General features: G+C 37.5%; 3 protein-coding genes across 6 annotated transcripts; 1 reads left to right on the top strand and 2 right to left on the bottom strand.

The window, feature by feature from the left end:
• Positions 1–1,343: 1,343 nt before the first annotated feature.
• Positions 1,344–7,436, top strand: LOC110859680 (SEC14-like protein 2). 4 transcript variants are annotated; one of them, XM_035859671.1, is made up of 8 exons: positions 1,344–2,090; positions 3,983–4,174; positions 4,375–4,450; positions 4,527–4,570; positions 5,184–5,298; positions 6,180–6,386; positions 6,896–6,976; positions 7,052–7,436. In XM_035859671.1, exons 2-8 carry the CDS (start codon positions 4,067–4,069, stop codon positions 7,291–7,293), a joined length of 873 nt encoding a protein of 290 aa, XP_035715564.1. In that variant the 5' UTR covers positions 1,344–2,090; positions 3,983–4,066; the 3' UTR covers positions 7,294–7,436. The 4 variants fall into 4 exon arrangements, with proteins under 4 accessions (XP_035715564.1, XP_035715565.1, XP_021964346.2 ...); XM_035859672.1 differs by lacking the exon at positions 1,344–2,090 and having other exon boundaries at positions 2,357–4,174; positions 6,896–6,948; positions 7,052–7,187; XM_022108654.2 differs by lacking the exon at positions 1,344–2,090 and having other exon boundaries at positions 2,358–4,174; positions 6,896–6,961.
• Positions 7,437–7,455: 19 nt separating this feature from the next.
• On the bottom strand, positions 7,456–13,789 carry LOC110859613 (oxygen-dependent choline dehydrogenase 1). Its single transcript, XM_035859670.1, has 9 exons — positions 13,186–13,789; positions 12,697–12,884; positions 11,858–12,059; positions 11,200–11,325; positions 10,996–11,120; positions 10,747–10,917; positions 9,608–10,073; positions 8,287–8,512; positions 7,456–7,867 (listed from the first exon to the last, which is right to left on the bottom strand). The coding sequence occupies exons 1-9, from the start codon at positions 13,331–13,333 to the stop codon at positions 7,735–7,737; spliced, it is 1,785 nt and encodes a 594-aa protein (XP_035715563.1). The 5' UTR covers positions 13,334–13,789; the 3' UTR covers positions 7,456–7,734.
• Positions 13,790–14,225: 436 nt separating this feature from the next.
• On the bottom strand, positions 14,226–19,309 carry LOC110859687. The gene is made up of 7 exons (XM_022108658.2): positions 19,150–19,309; positions 18,595–18,791; positions 17,592–17,772; positions 17,274–17,388; positions 16,091–16,197; positions 14,681–14,787; positions 14,226–14,421 (listed from the first exon to the last, which is right to left on the bottom strand). The coding sequence occupies exons 1-7, from the start codon at positions 19,261–19,263 to the stop codon at positions 14,325–14,327; spliced, it is 918 nt and encodes a 305-aa protein (XP_021964350.1). The 5' UTR covers positions 19,264–19,309; the 3' UTR covers positions 14,226–14,324.
• Positions 19,310–25,417: the final 6,108 nt, after the last annotated feature.

Genomic DNA, 25,417 nt, shown 5'->3' with positions numbered 1-25,417 from the left:
GTGACCACGGAAAAACGTTCAGTCACGACTCTAAAGTGTGTGACCACAGAAAAACGTTCAGTCACGACTCTAAAGGGTGTGTCTAGATCAAGAGGCGTAGTCAATTCCAAGGAGCGTTCAATTGTTCTAACGTTTTAAAAACGTTTAAGAACTTGAAGCGATACCCCGCCCTCTAGCGCTGGAAAACAACCCACATCCTGTAGGTGGCGCCGGGAGGTAAATTAAAGTTGTAAGTGTCAACCATTGCGTGGGTTCCCAGTGGTCACAGGTCATATGTAAACTCAGGGAGGTGTGCGCAGGTCACAGGTTAAGTGTAAACTCGGGGGAGTGTGCCGAGGTCACAGGTCATATGTCAAGGCTAGTGGGTGTGCCTAGGTCACAGATTAAATATCGAGTCTAGTGGGTGAGCCCAGGTCACAGGCCAAATCCAAAGTCTAGTGGGTGTGCCCAGGTAACAGGTCAAATTCAAAGTCTAGTGGGTGTGCCCAGGTAACAGGTCAAATCCAAAGTCTAGTAGGTGTGCCAAGGTCATAGGTCAAATGTCAAGTTACGTGGGGGTATCGAGGTCACAGGTCAAATGTCACGTTACGTGGGTGTGCCTAGGTCCCAGGTCAAATGTCAACTCTGGAGGGCGTGCCCGTTCATGTGATCAAGTCGGATCTAAATGCGTGTAGCGTTAGTCAACGATTTGGAAACGTTTGACACTTTAGCGAAAAACGCCCTCTAGAAACGAAAAATGTAACATAGTGACCCAACTGCCGCTAGGTGACATTAGCTTGGACAATGTGAGACACGTGTGTAATCAAGCGCCAAATTCAACTGGTAACACACACCACTGCACAATTCTTGGTTCTGAAGATTGGACCGAGTTTAACAACCAGTATCGTTTTAGCCTGGATGGTTGCGATGATGACGGGGCTCCAGGTAGGTTGGGAGATTGTTCTGATAACGCATGGATACTGACATCTCCTCGTGTCCTGAGTACCTACTACGTTTTTTAGACCCTACTACTGTTCATCCGAAAAAATGTGGCCTTCGCCCAGCCAATTTTCTCTAAAAGGTTACCTAGCAGCTATCATAATTTTATGGAATATCTTAATAACTTTTGGATTTTGACACTGAAATAAATTTCTGTAATTGATAAAACAATAAAAATAGACAAATTTCGCTAGGTAACCGTTTAGAGTTTCTAGGGTCACATTTATGTTGGACGAACACTATATACGACCCCACAGTGAAGGATCCATTCATATTTTTCTTATAAAACTCATATTCCACGCCGTAGCCTGGCCCCAGCGGGTTTATTTCTAAAACCCTTAGAAGTTTGACAAATGTAGGGGACAATTTTTCTGGAAAAAATGCAACACATTTTGTATTTTTTCCTGAAATACGTCTTTGACCAAATTAAATAAAATACATTCGTGAATATAAATACATGGCAGATAGCTAAATATAAAGTCTAAATTTCGCAGAAATTCGCCATTGCATGCACACCTTGCAAATTTATCTTGCGAAACTCTATCCTCATTGTAAGAAGTCGGAGCTAATTCAGAAGTAACTTTCTGGCGTTTTCGTAGTCACAGATACATACTCCTGATGGAGTTATGTAAGTAAACTTTGTTTGGCTACAAGTTACGCTAGCTTGATAAAGACTAAAGTTTACAGTAAAGTAAAGTAAAGTGAAGATTTAGTATGGTAACTTAATATCGAGTCATAAATAACGTTGTTGAACCTTTTGTGACCGTTTAATCTTTTCCTTTAATCGGTTAACCTAAGGTTGTATTTACCCTAAAGGATATTTTTAAGATGGCATGGTCACAAATATCTGAACACTTACGTACATTTTAAAGAAACTTCAGAAAAAGCTTTTTTGAATGTTCCAGTTTTCGTGCTGTTCGTGGGTGAGTGGGACATGCGTCGAGCCGCATTGGCCGGACAGTCGGACAAAATGCGACGCTTCATTGACAAATGTTTCGAAGAAGCTAGCACCGTTTTGAGAAATATGCCAAAGACTGGGTCGAACGCGACGAGGGTAACCCTTCTTTTGGATTCGTCCTCGCTCAGTTTCCAAGTACAAGCTTGTCCCCGATGTAAGTCTAAACCATTCGGTTAGGGAAGGTCTAAATGCCGATTTTTCTGCCCTTTCGTTCCCCTTGTAACAAAGGTTCACCACCCCGGGTTTTTGTGGGTTGGGGTTTTTGCGAGTTTTTGTGTGGTCTTATGGGGTTTTGAGGCAGATTGAAACAAAATCCCTTAAACTACAACTTAGATCCATGCTAATTAAATTTTCTGATTCATCATGAGGTTTTGAGAATTTTCTTGTGAGACTTGAATTTCCAAATATCGTTGCATATTTCCAGGTTTACATGTTAAACATGAATTTTCGATGTAACAGTCCAAGTCAATGATAACGGTTAAAATTGCATGCTGAATTCGTATATTAGATTAGTTTTTCTCTAATACATAATTTTACGAATTCTAGTTCTACCTGCCCCAAAATCTACAAAAACCCACAAAAACCCAAAAACCTACAAAAACCCCAAAAACCCCGGAAAAACCCAGGGGGTTGGGTTTTTCTACAAAAACCCCGGGGCTTTCCGAACCCTGGTTGTGGCGGGTAACACGTAGGGCTGTCAAATCCGTGATGAATTTTTAAATCTGGATTTCGGATTATTTGTTTTTGTGAGAACCCCAATCCGGATTATAATTATTTACTGTTATTGTTGATTTCCTTGAATTTGAGCGACTCAGATAAATGTCAGAGAGTCGCATTGTCCTATTTACTAGGGATACCTTTTCTATGATGGTTGAAAAATGAGTTCTAATTTAACTTTTCGTATGCACCATGATATGTTTTGATTACAAAGTGCAAAAATTTTTCTGCAAAACCAATTTGCTAATTTTTTAATAGCCTTCAAAGTTGGCGAATGTGGGGGTGGAATAGGCAGAGTGGGAGTGTGTGGAGATGGGGGCGGTCGTATCCCTCGCTATACACTACCACCACCTGTTACGGTCATTATGATCTGGTTATTTTTCGCGACACAATTCTATGTTTAATCTTAAAATTATGGACCCAAGTTGAACTAGCTTTGAAAGGCAAAGATAATTCTTTAGATTTTATAATTCCCCAGCGTTCTAAATCCACTTCACCAATGTGTATTAGAGATTCTCTTGCAAAATTAAATCTTTCGAACACAAAATCTTCTATATCTTATAACTTCTTCAGTTTGTTGCCATTCTGGTCGATGTACGTCTTCATCCGAGAAATTGTTGCATAAGCTGATATTTTAGGGAAACGTTGTCTAGTTTTAAACAATTTATTTGACTTAACACTGTCGTAAAACTTTAAATCTTTATCATTTCTTCGAGATTATAATTATTATGTTCGATACTTTTAACCTCCCATTCCTGCGATGACGATTCTTCGGAAATTGCGTGGGTTTGAGCTGCACTGTCACCGTAAATGTAGATTTCATCGTCACTGGAAATTTCCAATGCATCGAGCGTTTCACATGTACTGGTTGAAAAATTAAGTAAATTTTTGATTAAAATCAGTCCTTCACTTGCTAAGTCGTTAAGATTTAAGCCACTGTCAATTATCCAGCGGGTACTCCAGCGGTGTCATATTTTAGTTTTACTAATTCTAGTAACAATTCGCACACTTGTAAATCACAATTGTAACCAAGGCGGTTAAGTCATATATTGACACCGTTTTGTTTTGAGTGTAGTGATACAATAGACCTGAATAAATTCGATAATTTCATACGTATCAGCAGCAATCCGCTGATTTTTTCATTCTCTCGTGTGTAAAAGGCTGCCAGGATTTCACACGAATTAATTATGCGGAGAAGTCGTTGCTCACACAATTCCACGCGTCACGAACTCCTCGTTTAGACCGGTTTGAGTTGAAACATGATGTCAGTCGCTGGTAGGAAAAAAGGAAAATGAGATAAAAATGTAATGCACGTTGGTCTTTGTTCAGAAAGAGTCGACGCTGTGTGGAGACTGGATTAACTAGAATTTACTCCTTCTCGGATAAAAAAAACTAGTAATTTGCGATATAAATATGTTTCCACGTGTGCTGCTGGTGTTCTTCTTACTGAGCGAAATTTCTGCCCATGGAATAGATGAAGACTTGGTAATAACATGGGAACAAAAAGAGAAGTTGGATGAGGTAAGAAAATTCTGATGTTGTAAATATCTGCTGCAATGGTTTTTCAAAAATTAGAAAGGCACCAAAGTAAGAATTATAAAAATTTTGAAAATTCGGATCAAAATTGGCGTTTTAAAAATTTATGAAATAAAATTATGTCGGCTTATCTGCAAATAATAAATATGTAGATAAGTATGTATGCCTATTATAATTGTTTTCAGTTTAGGACAATTATGGAACCCCACCTGCCTCATGACTACATGAAGACAGACATTTATCTTATTCGCTGGCTTAAAGGTGACAAATCCACATTTACGTTTGAACTTTTCATCACGTGTAAAATTTAATGTGTGTCCATACGTGTTAAACTCAGCCCGAAACTATGAGATTCCCGCTGCTTCCCGTATGCTGCAAGAGGTATCAAATTTAGCGATTTACGTGCACAAATTCTAGTTAGAACCAGGGCTTAAAAAACTTTTTTTTTTGTTTTTCATTCATATGTAACGGGGTAATGTATTTATAGATGATTTTTTTTCTAAAAAAATAAAAGTTGGGAAATTGCATGTAATTTTTGAATGAGTTGGGTTGACAACTGTGTAAATGTTGAAAATTAAATATTTTCATGTGAAATATGTGTGACCCCCACTAGTAAACCGGTTAATGGTTCTTGTCAATCTTCGAATTTATGCCCGTCATCTTCACTTACCTATGAGAAAAGACGGAGTTTACGCGTCCCGAAGTGCATCCAAACTCGGGTTATAGGGTTACTATTATTATGAAAATGTAAAAATATATGTACATATTTATCACTCTACCGCCATGGTTATGAATTTGGCACCAACTGGTTGTAAATTTCTTAAATAGCTCTAGTGACAATGAAATACTACGTTGGTGAAATTTTTTATTTCGTCGGTGACAATTGTTGACAAAGTCATAACCACGGCGATAGAGTAACGTAAGTTTACTTTTTGGTTATAATGGTAACCCTATTTCTAAGAGTGCATGGATTAATAAATATGTATTCCCGTAGAATCTCTGGTGGCGGGAAGAGAACGAAATGGACGCTTTATTGGACGAAGATTGGACCGAGTTTAACAACCAGTACCGTTTCAACTTGGACGGTTGCGATGGTAACGGAGCCCCAGGTAGGTTTGAAGAAGTAACATTATTCAAATAAGTTCAGTATTGTGTGCAGTCCCCGAGTTTCGGGACGCAATCGGGTGAACATACGTCCCTGTTTTCAAAGTCCCGGCGTCCCGAAAATGTCCCGGTTTTGATAAAGTGTCCCGGTTTTTAAAATGGTAGGAAAAAGATTAAATTATCTCAGGTTTAACAGATTTCCGACCGATTTTGATAAAGTTCTAGGCTTCACCACTTCGCTACATTCGTTTAACGTAGGGCTGCCAAATCCGTTCCGAATTTTCAAATCCGGTTTGATAGATGTCGAATACTTCGTTATCATATTCAATCGAAATTTAAGCATTTTTGAAATTTTTATCATGGTTTAAAATTTGTTGATGTAGATAGTTTCCTGGTATATTTTTATGTTGACGTACTGAAAAAATTTGTTGATGTACTGAAATTTCAAAAGAGGTAAGTTTCCTGTCGAATATGGTGAAGTAACTACCTGGGATGAAAAACATGGACAATTTTTGTAAATTTACACTTTTCCCAACAATTTGTATCTTTATAGTGCACATGAAAATTAGTTTTTAAATTAATTAAATCCGGATTCAGTCCAAAATGAAATCCAGATTTCGGATAATTCGAAATTCGAAAAATCCAGATTTTTCGATTTAGAATATCCGGATTTGGCAGCCCTAGTTTAACGGTTGATTTCGAACTATTTTGCTTTGAGATTGCATAAGTTAATTGAAACCCATGCTTTCATTCGCTTCAACATCCATTGGAATTGTCCGTACGTTACGAAATCGTTTTCAACACGGGCGGATAGAAAATTATCCCTATTCTCCAATTGTTAAAAGTGATGACATAATATATGAACAAACCCCTTTGATTTTTGCAGTTTTCGTTCTTTTTGCGGGCGAATGGGACATGCGACGAGCCGCGTTGGCCGGACAGTCGGAAAAAATGCGACGCTACATCGACAAATGTTTCGAAGAAGCAAGCACCGTTTTGAGAAATATGCAAGCGCGCGGGTCCAACGCGACGAGGGCAAATCTCATTTTGGATTTGGGCTCGCTTAGTTTCCAAGTACAGGCTTGTCCCCGGTGTAAGTACAAGTTATTTACAAAGAACCTTTTTCAAGAAACACCCAGCGTTTGTTATGGTGGTAACATTAAAGGAGAATCTTGCCCGCTATAGGATTTGCATGTGAAGAAAGACTCATCTTTTAATGCTCACACCATAGTAAGTTGTCCCTACACTCTTAAAAACTAGGTGTTAGTCATCGCCGAACGGTGTGCATATGTGACTACATCGCATGGTGATAAATCTTGCCCTCATGGGGACAAATTATGCCTGCCAAGTGTTAATTTTGGCACCAAATAGTAAGAAAGATTATAATCACTTGGTGAAGTTGAAGTTAAACATGCACACCGTCCGGTGACAAATGACACGGGGTTTTTAAGCGTGTAAAACATCGAGGCAAAATTTAGGAGTTGAGTTAAAAGTGCAATTTCAATAATAGCATAATATTTTTTCTCGAAGGGGCCAAAGTAGGGTTTCAAAAGACCCGAATTTATATTATGGAAGTTCCTAAATTAACCGGTTTCTTTACAGGTATTCCTTTCTACCTTTACCTCGTGCAATCGTTGGGTGCCCACTTCCCCAATGTAATTAACGCATGTATCGTCATAAACAGTAAAATAAAATAAAATTCGTGTCGTCATTCGAAGTAGACAAGTTTTTCTAACTTTTCGCATGCATTTCCTTCAGCTCCGGAATTTGCGGTCCCGCTCTGGAACAACATGATCAAGCCTGTCGCACCCCCAGAGGTTCGGAAGCTGGTGGACGTTTACGGGAGGAAGAGGAGTGAATGGCGGGAAGCTTTGCTGACCAAGTATGGCATCGATTTCACTAAAATGAGTCACGAAATGGGTGGCGACGGACGGGACCCCGTTGATTCGAACGATCTCAGAAAGAGTGACTATTTGTACGAGTGTCCAGAATTAAAGTAGGAATAAATCTGTCCCAAGGAAGCAAATTTATACTTATCCAACTTGGCGATAAGCTTGAACTTTTATGTAGTTTTTACTCGATTGTTGTACATATGTACATAAAACGCTCAATGGGTAGATCATATAAAATATTGTTAGAACTACAAAACGACGGAGGAAAAATTAGTGTTCTTTCCAACATTTTATTTGTTCCGCTTCGTTATTAAAGTATGAAATTGGTTTAAACTTGTAGTCCTGAAAGTGTATTGGATCTGAAAATGCACGACTTTGTTTTGTCCCACAATTCTCTGATGTGGAAAAATGTTTTCATTCTCTTTTTGGGCGACACGTTACTTAACCAGGATATTTTTTAAGAAATTTATGTCTCTATTATTTTAGTCACGTGTATACAAAGGCTTTCATACATTTATCGTACACTACTTCATACATTCCGCGTGCTAATCACACCCGTGACAACAATAGTTCTGAAGCCACCTTTTCCGCGACAGCCATAACTACCGCGTTGATATTTGTGTTAGGTAGCGCTGGCAGAATGCTGGCGTCGACGACTCGCAGGTTTTGAATTCCACGTACCCTGCGTTATGCAGAAATTGCGTGGTTTTGATTAGTACATCGTACTTATAATAGTGGTATTCACAGTAACCGATTATTGCGATTATAATCATTATCGATTATAATCACCATTAAATTCTCTTGGAAAAAATAAACCAATGTGATTATAATATAATCGTCAAAAAAATAATCCTCTCCGAGGACGATTGTTTGGATTATAATCCTTGATCCAAATGCAATTTTTTTAAAGCGTCCGAAAAATTAACCGTTGCTATGATACTATTTAATGAATCCTGCTGGATATTTTAGGCAAAATAATCAAAAAACAACAATAATCAGGTGCCTTCATGGTATATGATTATAATCGATTGTGATTATAATCTTCAGGACGATTATAATCGGTTACTGTGAATACCACTAATGATTAATTTTTATTATTACCTTAGTTTGCTGTCCACAACGGACATGGGATCAGAATCTTGTCCCATTTTGCAAGTGCCGACAATGTGGAGCCAACCGATGTAGGTCTGTCTTATGTAGCATCTCCAAAAGTTGGCAGAATTAGGGAAATGATAGGCACAGGCGGGAACGGATGGTCCAGTATACTTTACTTTCATGCTTTGAAAGGGCGACGTGCCTTCCATGATTTTGAAAGCGAGGGATATTCCTACGAAATTTGAGAAACATAATTATAAGTAACGCATACCAAAGCTGAAGGCAAGGTGGATTATATTTTTGAGACTTTAAACAATTTGCTAAATTTCCCAAACCCTTCAAAATTAGGGCATTCAAAACCACCTCAAAGATTCTTAAACTCTGAGGGTATTCATTACGAGTTCGCATCGTTAGCAACGTTCGCAAAAACATGTGGCTTGAAAATTGCGCATTTCCAAGGCTAGTATTTAGTTCGCAAAATATTTTTCACAAATTTTTCAATGGGAAAAGTCCATAAGTCTCTATTGGTTACCGAAGTTTAACCCTTCTAATTTTTGAAATTTCATATTTGGAAAATTTCAGACGCAAAATTTCGGTAACTAGTGGAAATTTACGAATTTTTCTCATTACAAAATTCGAGATATTTCAACATAATTTTCATTTGCGAAGTGTGTTCACTTCGTTGCTTCGCAAAATTCGTAATTTCGAAAAAGTTATGGTGCGATGCGAACTTGTAATGAATACCCTCTCTGTCTTTATGTTTCTAAATAATTAGGTTTACTTACACTAAATATTTATATTTTTGTATATTTTTGTAAAAATTAAAATACAACTAAATTTAGGCATTAAATTGGGAAACCAATTTCAGAAGCATTAAATGTTATATTTGAAGCCATATATAAATGGTAAATAGGTACAAGTTAGAAGTGGAATAGTTTTTAACGAAAAATTAAAACCCGGTTTTAGAATAAAATTTAAAACCGATTTTCAGCGAAATGTAAAATCCAAGTGCGTACATATCTACATATTTAAAGAATTAACCAGTAAAAGATTACTAATTCTACTCTTACAATGCGATGGTGTGAAGTGTAACCCTTCGCACGCGGAGGAAGCAAACTCAACTTCCATTCTATTCCCGTGCTAAAAATCGCCCGTTTTTCGACTTTGACCTCAAAAATTTTGGCAAATTCTGACCATCGCACAAACTGCCGCAAGAAACGTTGGCTGTATTGACATGGACCACGTAATTTCGAAATTTCAACCAAATCGGAGGGTTACACTTCACACCATCGCATTGTTAGTAAAAGATTGTATCGTTGCACTTTACCTTCTAACATGGCATTCTCATCGCGTGAATTAGCAAAATCTTTAAAGTCCACGGTGGCCAAGGCGACATCGTCCGCGTCAGGGTTACTTTGATATGCTGAAACATTAAGCCGAATTTCCCCCTCGGTTTCGGCTCGTCCGAGAACGACGTAAAGCTGGACGGATACATCATTTGCTGAACCGATGCTTGGATACTGTGTGATTCCCAGCTGTAAGTCGGGCCAACCGTATTCTCCAGCTGACTTAGATTGTGACGAAACTATGAAGGCTTGCGGTCCCACCGTCATCCGGGTGAAATACCCGGATCTCGGGTTTCCTTGGAATTTAAGCAGTTCCGTTTGTACGTCCTGATCGCGGAGGATGGGTTGTAAGGTGGAGTTTTTGTTTAATGAGGTGAATTGAAGGAAGACGCCTATATGGTCGCGAAGGTTGGAGCCGACTCCGGGTAGTGAAGATTTAACAGGAATCTGTAATTGGATTTTGAATTAATTTTATCCCTAATTGGGACAGAGTGACTTGTCCGTTATTTCCTCGGGGATCATTGCGGTGACCGAATGGTGACGTATGATAACCAGCCGGTAGAATTAAATACATATCCCAATCGGCCAATGATGATTTACACATCTTAAAGACATCTTCAGGATGTCCAAATATCTGCAAAATGGATATCCGAAAAATGTCTTTGAGACCTGTCCTAGCTTATACAACGTAGGACACGTCTTCAAGACATCCATTTTGGATATCCATTTTGCCGACATTGGAGATCCTGAAGATATCGCAAAGATGTGTAAATCGTCCCTGGCCGATTGAGTTGAATATCTACCTCGGTAGATCATATTTCGGGGACTTAAAACTTGTTTAAAAGTGGGAACTGAAATTCTATCATAATAAACTAGTGTAAAAGCCCGTCTCCCGCCGGGCGAGAGCGTTCATATTTGATTTTCGTGAAAATTAAGTCGGATTGTTCTTAATTGCAGCGAATCATATTTTACTATATATGTAATTAGCTAGAAATGCCTGTTAGCGAGGAAGTGAAACTTTCTCCACTTTTATTTCCGTCACGGAAAAATACTTTCACTTCCGTTGCAGACAAACATTTCCAGCTTATGATATAGAAGATTGTTTTATACAAAGTTGTACCTTAGCTTTTCGCAGAGTATCCTCAGGTCCAACTCCTGACCGAATAAGGAGAAGTGGGGAGGACATCGTACCGCACGCGACGATTACTTCCCTTCGAGCGTGAGCAATCTGTGGAATCCCGTGCCGTTTATAGGCCACTCCATAAGCATAATTCCGCTCATCGATAAGAATCTATTTAATTGATTGTAATTAAACAAATAAAAGTTTCGTTCTTTCTGATTAAAAATAATTTAATTCCAATGGTTCAACCTTATCGACTCTTGAATAGGTGAGAACTTTTAGGGTTGGACGATAATTCATTAAAGGTTTGACTACTTGGTTGTATGCACTTTGACGAACCGCGTTCAACATGGACATCGTCATTGGGACAAAGGCTGTAATGGAAGTGGAACGTTAAAGTGTCAAAAATTTATGCGGAATAAACATTTTTTATTCGCAACAAATGTGTCTCACATTCTTCCTGGAATGCGTTCGCGTCTCGAATATGATATCCTAGTTCAATGCCAGCTTGAAACCAAGCAGATAAAACGGGAGGAGTGTCGGTGTTAACGATTATTGGGCCGTTTATCCCATAGTAGCCTGCTCAATTACATACAGAATTTGACTGCGCATGTGCAACATCGACGATGGAATCTTTTTTAAAAGCTTCACCAGGATTAAGTAGCGAGTTACATGAAAAAATCAAGCAAAAAATTTAAAATTATGTACATTTATCTTATCTTTGCTTGGAATAAAAATATTGAGGGACAAAATTCGCATTTTCGGCTGGGGTTTCGCCATGTGGGGGAAAAGAAAATTGTAAGATAAAACTTACAATTAGTTAAAAAATAAAAATATTTTTTGTGACCCTGATGAAAACAACATTCGTGGTAGAACGATTGCTCGAGTGAAATAAAAACTGAACATTTTTTTAATCTAGTTTTAAAAACCGTTTAAAAACATAATTTTTTTTAAATTTACACTTCCTACCAGTATTTTCGTTCAAAGGGGCAATTTAACCGAAAGTTGAGTTCCTCGTGGATCCTAATTTTTGGCATGATTTTTTGATATAATCCGGTAGAAAGTCCCAATGTAACATTAGGAAAGGTTCCCTTGCGAGGTTTTACTTTACCTGCCCTCTCATCCTCGCTGACAAGCCAGCCTCTGAATGATTCAGTAGTTTTGAAGTGACGCAGCATGTTTTCGTAACTCCACGACCGGTCTCCTGTAAGCGTTGCGTAATTTTCGTAGTCTCGAGGTGATCCACGGAAATAAATGTTTGCATTGTGGGATCCCGAGCCACCCAGCATTTTCCCGGTGGACATTCTGCGCCGCTACCTTTCAAGTTTAAATTAGTTAGTTTGTCGGTACGATGTCATCAGGGCTACATAAGTAGTTACTCAACCGTGTCAAACGGCCTATTAGCCCCAGGGAAAGGAGAACCCCGGGGTTACGCTATTGACCAAACCCAGGGGTTTTACCTGGTTTGGTTTGCAATTTATCCTTCTTTCTTTGAGCCACATTTTTATGGCCGCGAAAAACACGTTTGGCGAGTCCGGACTTTCACCCCTCCGCATTTTGTTCATTTAAGTCGGATCGTTTTAAAACTTTGGTGACTTTGACTATCATCATTTATCTTTCGAATTCCATAAATTTAAATTTTATAGTTTCGCGAGATCGGAATTAAGCGTCTCGTTTTGTACTGTTAAGTTACTTTCTGGACAAGCCTTATGAATGAATCCTTCATCTGAGTCTAAAGCACAGGAGATTAAAATCGACCCTTTTAACATTTGAATGATGGATTTTTGGTCGCAAATCATGTTTATGGGTAACTTTCCAACAAGGGAAATGTACATATTTATATTGTACACAGGTCTTTCCCCCCTTGTTTGATTCATTTCACATGCATGTCATTCTGTTACCGTAACCAATTTACATTAGTTTGGAAGCAGTAAAATTAATCCGACTTACCCGACCTTGCGAATCTGGCTCGGAGAAGAAAATATTGTTGATCCCTGACGTGCCATCGGTGGAGGTCAGTTCGTAATAAAACTGGTTGTCCGTAGCGGGTGGGGGTGGCCCACCTTCTTCGAGAAGCAGGACGCTAAATCTTTCCGATAGTCTCCCAGCCAAGAGTGATCCGGCCGTGCCAGCCCCAACTTTATTTTTGAGAGAACATTGGGTTAATTTTGATTTTTCTAGATAAAAGTAAAGGGTGTTGATTTAATTCGTCCTGCCTATTTGCAAAGTTACCCGTCAAAAAGGATAAAACCTCGAGGAATTTTTTTTATTAAATGTGCATTGGTAAACAATTTGTCAAAAAACAATTTATATGTAAGTACTAATCTTGACCTTAACTATTTTATTTAGACTTTGACAATTTTTGTAAATTTGCGTACAAAAGAATTGGGACGAATTCAATCAACACCCTTTATTTACTAGTGAGAAATTTATTCAAACCAATTATGTAGTCGTATGCGGTAATTCGCGGGAGCGATAAATCCCCCTCTAATTCCTGTAAAGTCTTTTGTAAATCGTCGCTGCGGTACTTTTCCACGAATAGTTTGACAGCGATGGAAAAAGAGGCGAGGAAAAGGGTGGGTAACATGGTAGGTAACAATGTTCAAAATTTGTACTGTTTTGTATAAAATTCGGGTAGTATCTAAGTCAAATTTGTAGCTTTGTTAATGACGCCTCCGAAGAACACAGATTAATCCTAAGTTCGGCCACGAAGATAATCGACGAGAAGCTGTGGGAGCTGGCGCATTTAGCAATAATTAAATGTTTGGAAGTGCACACTCAACAAATTCCGGTAATATTTAGACTTGAGTGTACCGGCCCAGATGCTAATTTGGTAATTTTTGGCGTATTGGCATACGTGGTGATTTAGTACCACTTAGCATGTAGTGCGTTATTTCCATGCGGTGATCAAGTCGTATTCAAGTTGTGGGGTAGGATTATTATCGTCCGGTAGAGTCGCATGTACTCATAGTTACACGTGGATGATAATCGGTTGATAATTTCTGCGAGTGTATTTAAGTTTGGACGGATTTGTTTAACTCTGTGATTTTCTAACGCGACAGTGAAGGAGAAAATCGTTTAATTTTTTGCGAATATTGACCTGAAATGGAGCCTGGAATTTGGTTCGGGTTAAGGAAACAATAGTGTAACGGTTAAATGTGTAATTAGCTCTCAATGCGTGGGGTACATTACGAAATTGTACCTCGTGAAAAATTCCATATGGGCCGTTCGTATAAATAATGACTGATTACCTATGTACATACGCATACATTACATATGTACTTCGTGTTCACACCCTGTACCTAACTGACAAATGAGTACCGTACTAACCAGGCAAACAAGAGGAAACACATTGTGTGCTAAATTTTCAGGTGTACAAAGGTTTTACTGAATACGGAATGACTTCTTTAATAGCGAGGTAGTTTGTCCGAGATATGCATTGTTTTCGTAACTTTGTCCAATAAAGTACCAAAACCATATTTACTTGGAACAAGGATATTTTAATAGTAATGTAGTATTTATTATTTATGTCAATACGTGCATCACATTAATGTTTTGTGGTAGAGGTGTATTTTCGATTAGGTCGGGCACCGCACAAACCCCCATAATTGCGTTGGATTTGTAGAATCTGGTGCGTCCACGGTTCGAAGGTCGACTCCAATATCGTTCTGTGATCTGTTTGATGTGCACGAGATTTGTTGTTTAATGAGCATTTATATTTTTATTTTTATAAAGGGTGTTGATTTAATTCGTCCCGACGATGGTTCAAATTTACTTCATATTTTTCTTTGAAATTATTGTACCATGTGTAGCGTTAAGCAGAAGAATCCAGAGCTTTCAACGGTTTTGAGTTACACATACATACGCTTTCAAAAATCGGGCCAATTAAACCAACCCTCTTTGGTTGAAACAAATACTAAATTTGCATAGTTACCCGGAGTAATAGAAACTCGCTTCTGGACTCTCCCGAACCCGTATTGTGTAGAAATTAGTTGCATCCACAAGTTTCAGCGTGTACTCTGCATAAGCTCCGGTACCATTCTATGAATACATTGGAAGTTAAATACATTTGGATCTTTGTATGACCGATTTGAGAGGGGGGAGCAGGGGTCAAGGTATCCTTTGCTTTATGCCACAACAGATAACATATACTTCACCAGGTGGGTATGATTACTAGACGGCGGAAATGTATGTATTTCTAAGTTTTTCATATGTACCAAATCAGATCGTACTAACAATGGAGGTCTCCCAACGTATGCTCACAGATTTGGATCAAACTAGCGTCAATCGATCACAAATATAATTAGTATGAAATTTGCAGCTGGAACTATCTGCCAATGCGCAGGTTTGACGGAGATATTTGCATAAAAAGCGGGAAAAATGCGCAGCAAATTTGGAAACTTAAAAATTACAGTCTTGGGGGTGCGTTTTCTCCTCTTTTTATGCAAATATCTCTGCCAAACCTGCGCATTGGCAGATAGTCCCAGCTGCAGATTTCACACTAATTATATTTGTGATCGATTGACGCTAGTTTGATCCAAATCTGTGAGCATACGTTGGGAGACCTCCATTGTGAGACTTCGTACACTGACATCCCATCTAAGCAAGATCGCAAAAATTCAAACATGGTTTTCCATATTTTACATAGATAGTTTAGGGTTTTTCGTACATATTACATATTTTCATGCATATTTCGAGTATTTTTCAAAATATCAATATTTTAGTTGATATTTCGAAGTTTTTTATGTAAAAATATGTGTCTTCATTCAGAAATTAAGGTTTCATCAAAATTATATTTCATAAATTTATGTACTAGAAAATTCAACTTGAAAAACATTTTTATATGCATATTTTAAGGTTTTTTAAGCACATCATACATACATATTTTGTGGAATTTACGTACATACATATCCGCCCTTTGACGATTACGGGACAATCGAGCACATGCTTTATGTACATACGGTCCCTAAATTTAAATTATATTCATAATGGGCAAAATCAACCGAGGATCTTCATTATTCCTTCGCATCCTAAGTACTTAGCGAAGAAAAAACATGGAGTCAAACCTCGTAAAATTCGGTAGCTTGCCGAAGTTTGTAACTTGATTTTCCTTGACAAAATCCAACCACGCCTTAAATAAATCTTGTCGAAACTTACTTTACGCTACGAAGAATATAATATACCAAGGACATGATGAAATAATGAACACCCTGGATATAAATTTTATTTTAGAGTAACCACATGAAATTTGAAGACCCAATTACTACCGAAACGCGACTATGTTCTTCATATATTTGAATAAAGTAATAATCTAGGTATTAACGATTTTAAGGATGGCGCAAACCTGTATAGTTGGGAAAGTATAAAGATCATAATGCAGATGCATGACCCAGATCCTTCCTTCAATTCCTTTTCCAAGTGCGGACAAAATGTAGTAATGGTCGGGAATACCTGTAGCAACGAATCATAGATTTATATACATGGTACAGGGTGGTTAAAATGTCACGCTACAATGGAAAATTTTTCGAAGGGGAAAAATCGTAAATTTCCATTAGTTACCGAAATTTTATTTCTAAAATTCAAAATTTCAAGAATTTCGTCATCAGTGTTCCATAAGTTTATAATAATTTTATAAAAATCTCAACCAAAAATCTTGTAACTAATGGAGATTTAGGGATTTTTCCCAGTGAAAAATTTTCCATTGTTACGTGACATTTAAATCACCCTGTATATGACAGAGACGAGATATGTATGACGACTACACTTTATCAATCAAATTATTTCGAGCGAAAATATATGTATGTGGTGGCCACGTGCATATTTAGATTCGAAGGGGCCCACTACGAGTGTGATATTTCAAACTATTTGAATCTCGAAACTGTCTCAATTCATAATTCTTTCCTACTCTGGCTTCACACAAGCATCATAAACAAACCTGTATGCGAGTAAATTATATTCAAAAATTTTGATTTTCGTTATTGCCCACGAAAATGGGACAATTCAGATTTTTCTAGGATCGAGGAATTTATATCGGCAAGTGTTTTAAACGGTTTCAGTACAACAAAAAATAAGTCGTTTATGCAAATTCCCATGAAATTATCTAAGATTTTTGGAATTTTGTTTGCCAAATAGGAAATATATAACCTTAATCTTGATGAATTTGTCTAATTCATTTGCCGCTATTACATACAGGGTATGCTACCCGGGTTTTTGGGGTATTGGGGTATTGCGGGTTTTGGTGGGTTTTGGGGTAGCAAATTTGAGCAATTCCCACGGGTAGTCGGGGTAGTCGGGGTTTTCAAATTTTACAAAATATGATAGTAGGGCATTACTAGCAATTCCACAAATTAATTGCTTATTAAAAGATAATTAATAAGCAGTTTTGTTGCGAAATTACTGAAGAACTGATTTTTTTCATTAATTTCTGGACTTAATACATGAGACACTGACTCAGTTTGCCCCCAAAACCCCGACTACCCGCAAAATCCAGGCAAAAACCCAAATATTTATGTTTTAGGTTGACTCACCGTTAAAAATTTCCAGTTGGAATACTTGGGACAAATCCGAGCAGTCGGGCACGTGCGGCATTGCATGGATTTTATTTTCGGAACTCAAAGTGGAATTGTAGATGCTTAGAGCCATCTAAAATATGGAATTCTTCCATGATTTTCGCCAGAGCAGCTCGGCGAATATCATGGATATTAAATATTTAGATTTTTGATGGCGAGAATTTAACATGGAATTGGATGTCTGGATATTGAAGGGCGAGATTTAAATATTTGAAGGTTTTCACCCAATATCCGCCTAGCTTGGGATGCACACTTGGAATTTTTGTGTTCACTTACGTTATTGCACTGTTTATTTATTATCGTGTATCGGACACTCGTCTGGATTGGAGTAGTCTCCGGAGGTCGGTTGGTCGTCGTTTTAGTTTTTGGGCATGTTAGTTCTGTGGGTGTGGTTGAGGTGGATGGTGTGGGGCTGGTTGTTGTAGTTTGAGCGTCAGTATCGAAAGAAGTGTGGATTCTGTATGCGGAACAATTATTATTGAAGATATGTACATCTTCCCCAATTTCTATCTTCTATCTATATTATAAGCTGGAAAAGTCTGTCGGCCACGGAAGTGTTCCGCAACGGAAGTGAAAGTAAAGAAAGTCATGTTTCGAATGACTCGAAAATTCAAATTTAATTAAAAGTAAAAAAAAATATACAAATCCGATTATCTGTATATATGGTGATCTTGGGATAATTGTTTTATGGTGATTATCAACTCCCAGATAACCACCATCAAATAAATATTCAGAATCGCATGGTGAATATAAAAACATGATTTTCTGTACTTTCCCTTCCGCTGCGGAACATTTGCTTCCGCTTTCGTTGCTGACACCCTGACAAACATTTCCAGCTTATGTATAATGTACCCCCGGTGGGAGACGGGCTTATACGCTTGTAACATATATGTACTACAGTTTACATAATTTAGAGGTGAAACGAAATTAAATCCCTTTATAGAAATGTCTCGACTGTGAATTTGTCTGTTTCCACCTTAACTCTAGAGCGGATGCAACACCTATGTGTATTGTAAATTTTGAAGAGTAGTTAAATTAGAATATGGACATGGAAGGTCATAAGGTTACGGAAAATCGAGAATGGTTTGCGGCATCATACATATTTGCAAATGACCTCACGGGGAGGATTAGGTATATTTGGGGTCGATTGGACTACTCTCCCCCCTGGGCGATGTGGTACATAAAATTGTTAAGGAATTACTTGTTTCGCCCTATTGCTATATTTCGTTCGCATTATTTTTTGTAACGTCTTAAAATCAATTAATAAATTAACCCTTACGGAGTCTCCGTCGTGACTATGACGCAGGATGTGACGCTTTCGTGATTACAGGTAAGCAACGACTGGTCCCACACGGTCAGGGGAGCACAATTGTGAACAATCGGGACCCCGTTGGTGCACTCGATGAATTTTCGGCAATCGTACGGATATGGAAAATAAGTCGGTTGACCCTCCTCCCAAGGGGGACCTTCGCCCATCTAACAATTGTAATTTTTATAATTTAAATGTTCAGACAGTTTGTAATTTGTTAGTGATTTTTTTATTGCCAAATTTTGAATAAAATTTTACTCAAGGCTGCGCAAAAAAAGTGGACGACATAAACAGAAGTTAAAATTTATCCAACCGTCGTGCCAAATTTGTCAAAGCATGTGTAAGACTTTTGTAAATTAGTAAATTAGTGTAGATGAATTTTGCCAAACGTTGGACAAATTTTAACTTTTGGTTGTGTCATCCTCTTTTTCTACGCAAACTTGAGGAAATCATTTCCTGGAAATATTAGTTCTTTTTTTAATTCGTGTATTTGCCTCATGAAAAAAGTTGATAACGTTTACATACCTTGGTTTCATTCACAACTTGGGGACCAAGTTCAGTACCCAGTACTTTCTGAGGGTCACAATTCCCGGTAAAAGTTACGAGTAAAAAGCAGAAATTAAACGTATTTCGATGCATCGTTTAGCCGTTGATTTTTAATATGGTTTACTCATTCAAGGTTATCCAGCAGACGAGTAACTAATTGAAATGAACGGTGTAGGCCGTATAAATGCAAGCTTTTAATCAGTAGCACCAGGCACCGAATTAGCGGAGGGAACCCGGGCAAATGATCCGTGCGCCAAATTCTATGGGGCACCCCAAGGTAATTTGTTTACACAGCTGCACACTACTTGATCTTTACATAATTTGAACCAATTTATTTTTAAATGAATAATTAGATAAAGAATAAAGAGAATAAATTATGTCGCAATTTAAATAGAAATACAATTTTTTAACTTTGAGTAGTATTTATCTTCTCCACTAATACTTATCTACATATATGCTGTAGTTCAATATTTTATAGAGCAAAATTTAGTTTATACAAACGAAGTCTACATTAGCATAATACGCTTGGCTCAAATTGCATTTAAAAAAAATGTTCGCAAGGAACACAATTCAAAATATGTGCGTGCAGAATTTCATCGCAAGGGCGCCGTCGGAAACTTACCCTAGTCATTGAATACCCAAGGTAGGTCACTGAGTGGAAATACTTGGAACTGGATAAAGTGCGACGCACATTGTTCACTTAATCGCTTAATTCTGCAGCATTATCAGCCCTAATTTTATTGCTTTTGAATCCTTTGATTTGAGCATGTATGTATGCAAATCGTTCGTAGAAATGAATTTTCACAAGCTTACTTTATTATCTCAATGCGCTGTGGCCACGCAGGTTTCACATTCTTCTTAAATATCCAAATCAACATAATGAATTGATTGATAACGTGCCGCAAAAAGAATCCGCAATCTATCTATGCTAATGATACTCATTTTGCGTAGAGTTTTGTGAATTACTGCCCTTGGAGGTTAGTATTTGTAAAGACAATAAAGATAAAACTAGGTTATTCTGGTAAAATTAATACATGAAGTGTTTTTTAGAAAAACTAACCTTGCAAGGCTAATATGCATGCATATTAGCTTAAATATAATGCAATTACACCTTTTGTCAAGCTACACCGGGATTACATATCTGGTGAGTTATCAGCATTAAAAAACGAAGCCACAAGAAAGCAGGAGTCACGTGGCACTTACTCATCTTTCCGTTGAATGAACTTTATAAATAAAGAAAAGGGTTGGCTGCAAAGTTTAATTTTTGGGTAAATTTCCCTTCCTCGTTAGTCCCTTCTCGGGGTGGAAAAAAGTGGGCGGGTGAACTTTGGCGCACACCAAATATTTTTCTTCAAAGGGGCCATTCAGCGGAAGGATAGGTTTCATGTGATTCCTAAATTGTTTTCCATTTTGGGGTTACGAGGATTAAAATAAATTTATTTTTATGCAAGTAACATTTTTCCAGTTTTAAATTAATTTTTAACAGTTTAATATTTTGAAGCGTTCTATTTAGTATTTAAATAAACTTATGTATGAACAGTATTTGAATTGAATGATCAATTCAGTAATGTAAGTAGAGCGGATACTAGCCAGTAAGGCCGATAACCTTCGATAACCATCGATAGCCAACGTTACGTCGTCCTTCGACAGCGTTGTGCATGCTTGCGACGTCTTAATACAAGTACCTCTGAGCGTCACAAGGATGCACAACGCTGTCGAAGGGTGGCGTAACGCTGGGTAGCGATGCTTATCTCTGAAAGCGATGGTGGAAGTGATGGGGTGGGTCCTGGACGTGGCGACGACGACAACGATGACCAAAAATGTGTCCCCCACCACTACCACCACCGCGAACACAAACTTTAAAAAATAAATAAAGAAATATAAATAAATGACGACGACGACGACGACTTTGAATAAATACTTAGGTATGTATATAACTTACATTTATTTGTTGAGATCCGTCTTCTTCTGACATAAAAAAAATAATAGTAACTGCACCACCACCACTACCTACCACTAAAAAGATAACGACGACGACGACAACAAGTTTTAATAAATGCTTGCATATGTACATATGTATGTACATAACTTAAAATTATTTCTTTTGTGGTCCGTCTTTGTACATACAAATAATACTACTATCGCCACCACCACCACCACCGTAAAAAAAATTTCTAATGACCGGCGCCACGGCCAATTTCGACACGGTTAGTGTCGATCGCTGTGTTGAGGGCAGCGACAGCTTCTTGAGCACAGAGCTCAGTCTCGTCGTCTGCTTGGTTCCAGAAATCTTAAAAAAATAGTTGGTTAGTTATGGTTTTTTTAAAGAAAAGACCTGTCCGCCATAACTTCTGCATGTAAGAAAGAACTCTTAATATTTTTGCATCCATATTTTATTATGGAATTTGAAAAAGAATCATTACAAAAAACCAACCGTCGGTATGGGATTGGTCGAGGGTGAAGACGACGACGAGCAATGGTTCACTTCACTCGTACAATAAACACGACCACGACCACGACGATTGTGACGCTGATGACAATCGTTACGACAATAACTGAAAACACATTCAAATTAATAGTCATCTAATACTAATTATTTTGTCTCCATGCTGAGAATCATGAGAGCAATGTGTACCTAACTAGTTCTATACATAGTACATGAGACGTGTGCCTATCTATGTACATACGTAGGCATGATGATATTACATAGATGAAATGCTATGTATGTATCTATGCACGAGGTACATGTACACTTAACTCAATGAACTGTAGAAATAACCATATTCTACATTCCCCCAAAGTAACCCCCTCAAACCGTCCTTAAATCTCATATGACGTCACAATTTCGATCAAAAATACCAATGTTCAATTGAAAACACTAACAAATTGATCTACTCCAATGACACCATCCCTAACACCCACCCCCTGACCCCCACCCCTCCACTTTAAAACTAGATTAACTACTAGTAAAAGCGATGCGGTGTAGCAATTTTTCAAGCAAAATTGAAAGTAAAAGCAAAGTAATATTGTATACCTGATTTTCTGCAATTTTACGTTTTTATGCACTTGAACACGGTCGATTTTTTTATTACGATTTTCACACCTTTGTTCAAGTACAAATGAGTAAGAATTATATGATTCGACAAACAGATCCGCCGAGTATTTCAAAACTGGAATTACTCTATTTCATTATGTTCCCCACATGAAAAGAATTAAAACTCAACAAATTTTTCGGGCGCCAAAATTTTTTCTGGGGGGTTATGAGAATAATAGGAGATTAATATGGTGCACATAGGGCACCGCATATCTAAGGAACGGGTGGATGAAATTTCAAAAACAAAATTTTGTTACACTCTTTGGATCAGTACCTCGAGGTGTTTTTCGAACTGAGTTGAAATTCCAACTTTCAGGGGGTTTGTGCATTAACGAAAAATTTCCGAAAAAATTAGTTTTTGGAAAAGACGAAAAAACTATGGCGTAATGTTTATCGGTTAGATCTGCCCCAATTTTTGATATCTTAAAGATATTTGGCAGTAGAACAAAAGTTAAATAACAGTCGAAATTGACCTGCGTGACCTTTTTTCAAAGACTGAAAGGTCACAATGTCAAAGGTAACGGGGCCACATAAATGGGGTACCGTTGCAAAGGTCTTGACGAGAGGATTCCGAAAATATATACTTTGTGGGGTCGGGGACCACCCCCTGCAAGTTCAGAGGGTAATAAACGAAAATCTGCGGTTGTCAAGAATTTAACACAGCAGTGGATAGGGAGCTAACATGGAAGGTCAAAAGGAAGGGGAAAAACTCAAAAAATGTTCTCCTGCCTCTAGATTTGCAGGGGGTGGTCCCAGACCCCACAAAGTATATATTTTCGGAATCCTCTCGTCAAGACCTTTGCAACGACACCCCATTTATGTGGCCCCGTGACCTTTGACATTGGGACTCTCAGGTCCCTGAAAAAAGGTCACGCAGGTCAATTTCGACTGTTTGAGTTATTTAACTTTTGTTCTACTGCCAAATATCTTTAAGATATCAAAAATTGGGGCAGATCTAACCGATAAACATTACGCCATACATTTTTCGTCTTTTCCAAAAACTAATTTTTTCGGAAATTTTTCGTTAATGCACAAACCCCCTGAAAGTTGGAATTTCAACTCAGTTGTTGAGTTTTAATTCTTTTCATGTGGGGAACATAATGAAATAGAGTAATTCCAGTTTTGAAATACTCGGCGGATCTGTTTGTCGAATCATATAATTCTTACTCAAATGTAGTTAAAAAGTTCGAAAACATATTTCGTCAGAAGGAATTATCGTTTTTATTGAAATCCAATTTCCATTCAATTTTAATTTCAAGATTTTATACATATCAGTAACTGAAATTTCTAAAAGAAAACCTCGGTCACCTCTTAAATTTTAAAATAATATTGGTTGGTGGAGGAACATAAGACCTCGTCCCCGCTCCCTATTGGTCAATTGGGCTCTCAACTTGGCTTCTGCAACCTTAAGTCTTCTAGGCCTATCTACTTTTCTCTGAACTCACCTCATTTCAAACATTTCATGTACTTATTTTTAAGATTTACATACTATTAATTCCACAATTTGCATTTTTGACTTCTCTCAACACCGATGAAATTAAGGAAACACGAACACTTTTTTGGAAAACGATAAACATTTATTGATTGTTGACACTTATACAAATATTTTAATTGTATTTAAATTGCAGGATTTCTATTTTTAATTTTTGTTTGTGATCATGTAAAAAGTAGAACATATGCATTTTATGAAAAAAATAAAATCTATGTAAATTGTTATTACAAACCGTACATATGTATTTTTAAATTTAAATTCCATTTCGAAGATTTCCAATTTAAGCTTTTTACTGACCTTGAAATTCAGAAAATATGCACGTACACATTTTGGCAAAAAATAAAATTTTGCATGACACCCTCGTTGGTGGTTTTTGCCAAATTACACAATCATAATTTAGATGAAAGTCAACGTGCGAGTGCCACAAAAATCTGTGCCGTTTTGCCTTTCCTAATTTGGGGCGAGATGAGACGAAAACCCCGTGATAAAATTAAAGTGAAAGTTATTCGTTGTGTTTTTTATGCTTTTCGCAAATACGACCTTTAGAGTCAAAATTTGATTAATTAAGCTGATGGCGATGTATAGGTAGAAAAACGCTGAAGATATCTAGGGAAAAGTATTAAACTAATTTGAAGTATTGATGAAAGTCAGAATCCTCTAATACACTTTTAAAGACATATTGCAGATTCTGAAATTTCTTTAATACGTTATAAACGACAATACATAAATCTGGTTCAATCGTCAAAAATCGAGCAAAAAAGCATCAAACAGGCAAAAATGCAAAAAGGCTGCCTTTTTGCACACACTGGCACAAATGTGCTCCCAATTACGCAGGAAACTAGGCCAGAAGTTGGACAAACGACAGTTTGGATTGATTCGTTTATTTGAATTGGAATTGCGAAAGATAGCTTGGGAACATTGATTTCTGTTTGACTCGGCCGGATGTGGTGTCATAGATGATAACGACATGTCCGGAACACTACAATACCTTACCCGACTGATGCGCCAACTTACTCCTTCCAGTCACATATTTATGTACATATACATACCCACACTTCATAACTTTTTACGAACCTACTATCTAAAACCAGTCTGCTCCATACCTGTTCGAAGAACTTTTTTCATTCAAAGTTCAGTCATCCCTATTTCTTACTGAACGTCTTCATTCACACTCACAAGGGAAGGTCCCCGACTGCTTATCGTGTCCAGGGTACCCATTATGGTTTATAGAATCCGCTAGGACCCCAGATGAAGGATTTATTCATATTTCCGTCTAAAAGTCATATTTGGCGCCCTGGCGTGGCGCAAAATTTAAAAATTTGCATTTTCGACCAATTTCAAACCCCCATAACTTTTGCAGTTTATGTCTGATTTTCAAAATTTTATGCTTAAAACGATTACAAAAGTCGAAATTTTAGAGAAAAAAATTAAAATACAAAATTTATAATTTTTGAGATATTGTTAGCATTTTTCGACGAACCCCCCTTTCAAAGAAAATTAAGAAATTTTACGAAAAGTTAAAAGTAATAATTTTTCGAAAAATGTGATGGGATACGAAAGTTGAAGTCCTTGTCATGATTTTTGCCAGAAATTTTGAAAATCCGTCCAGGATTGCAAAAGTTATGGCAGTTTCAAAAATAAAAACATTCAAATTTGGCGTC

Source organism: Folsomia candida, unplaced genomic scaffold, assembly GCF_002217175.1.
Source record: "Folsomia candida strain VU population unplaced genomic scaffold, ASM221717v1 Fcan01_Sc027, whole genome shotgun sequence".
Taxonomy (NCBI): domain Eukaryota; kingdom Metazoa; phylum Arthropoda; class Collembola; order Entomobryomorpha; family Isotomidae; genus Folsomia; species Folsomia candida.
The sequence above is the reverse complement of the archived record's forward strand: the minus strand, read 5'-3'. Positions and strand labels throughout refer to the sequence as shown.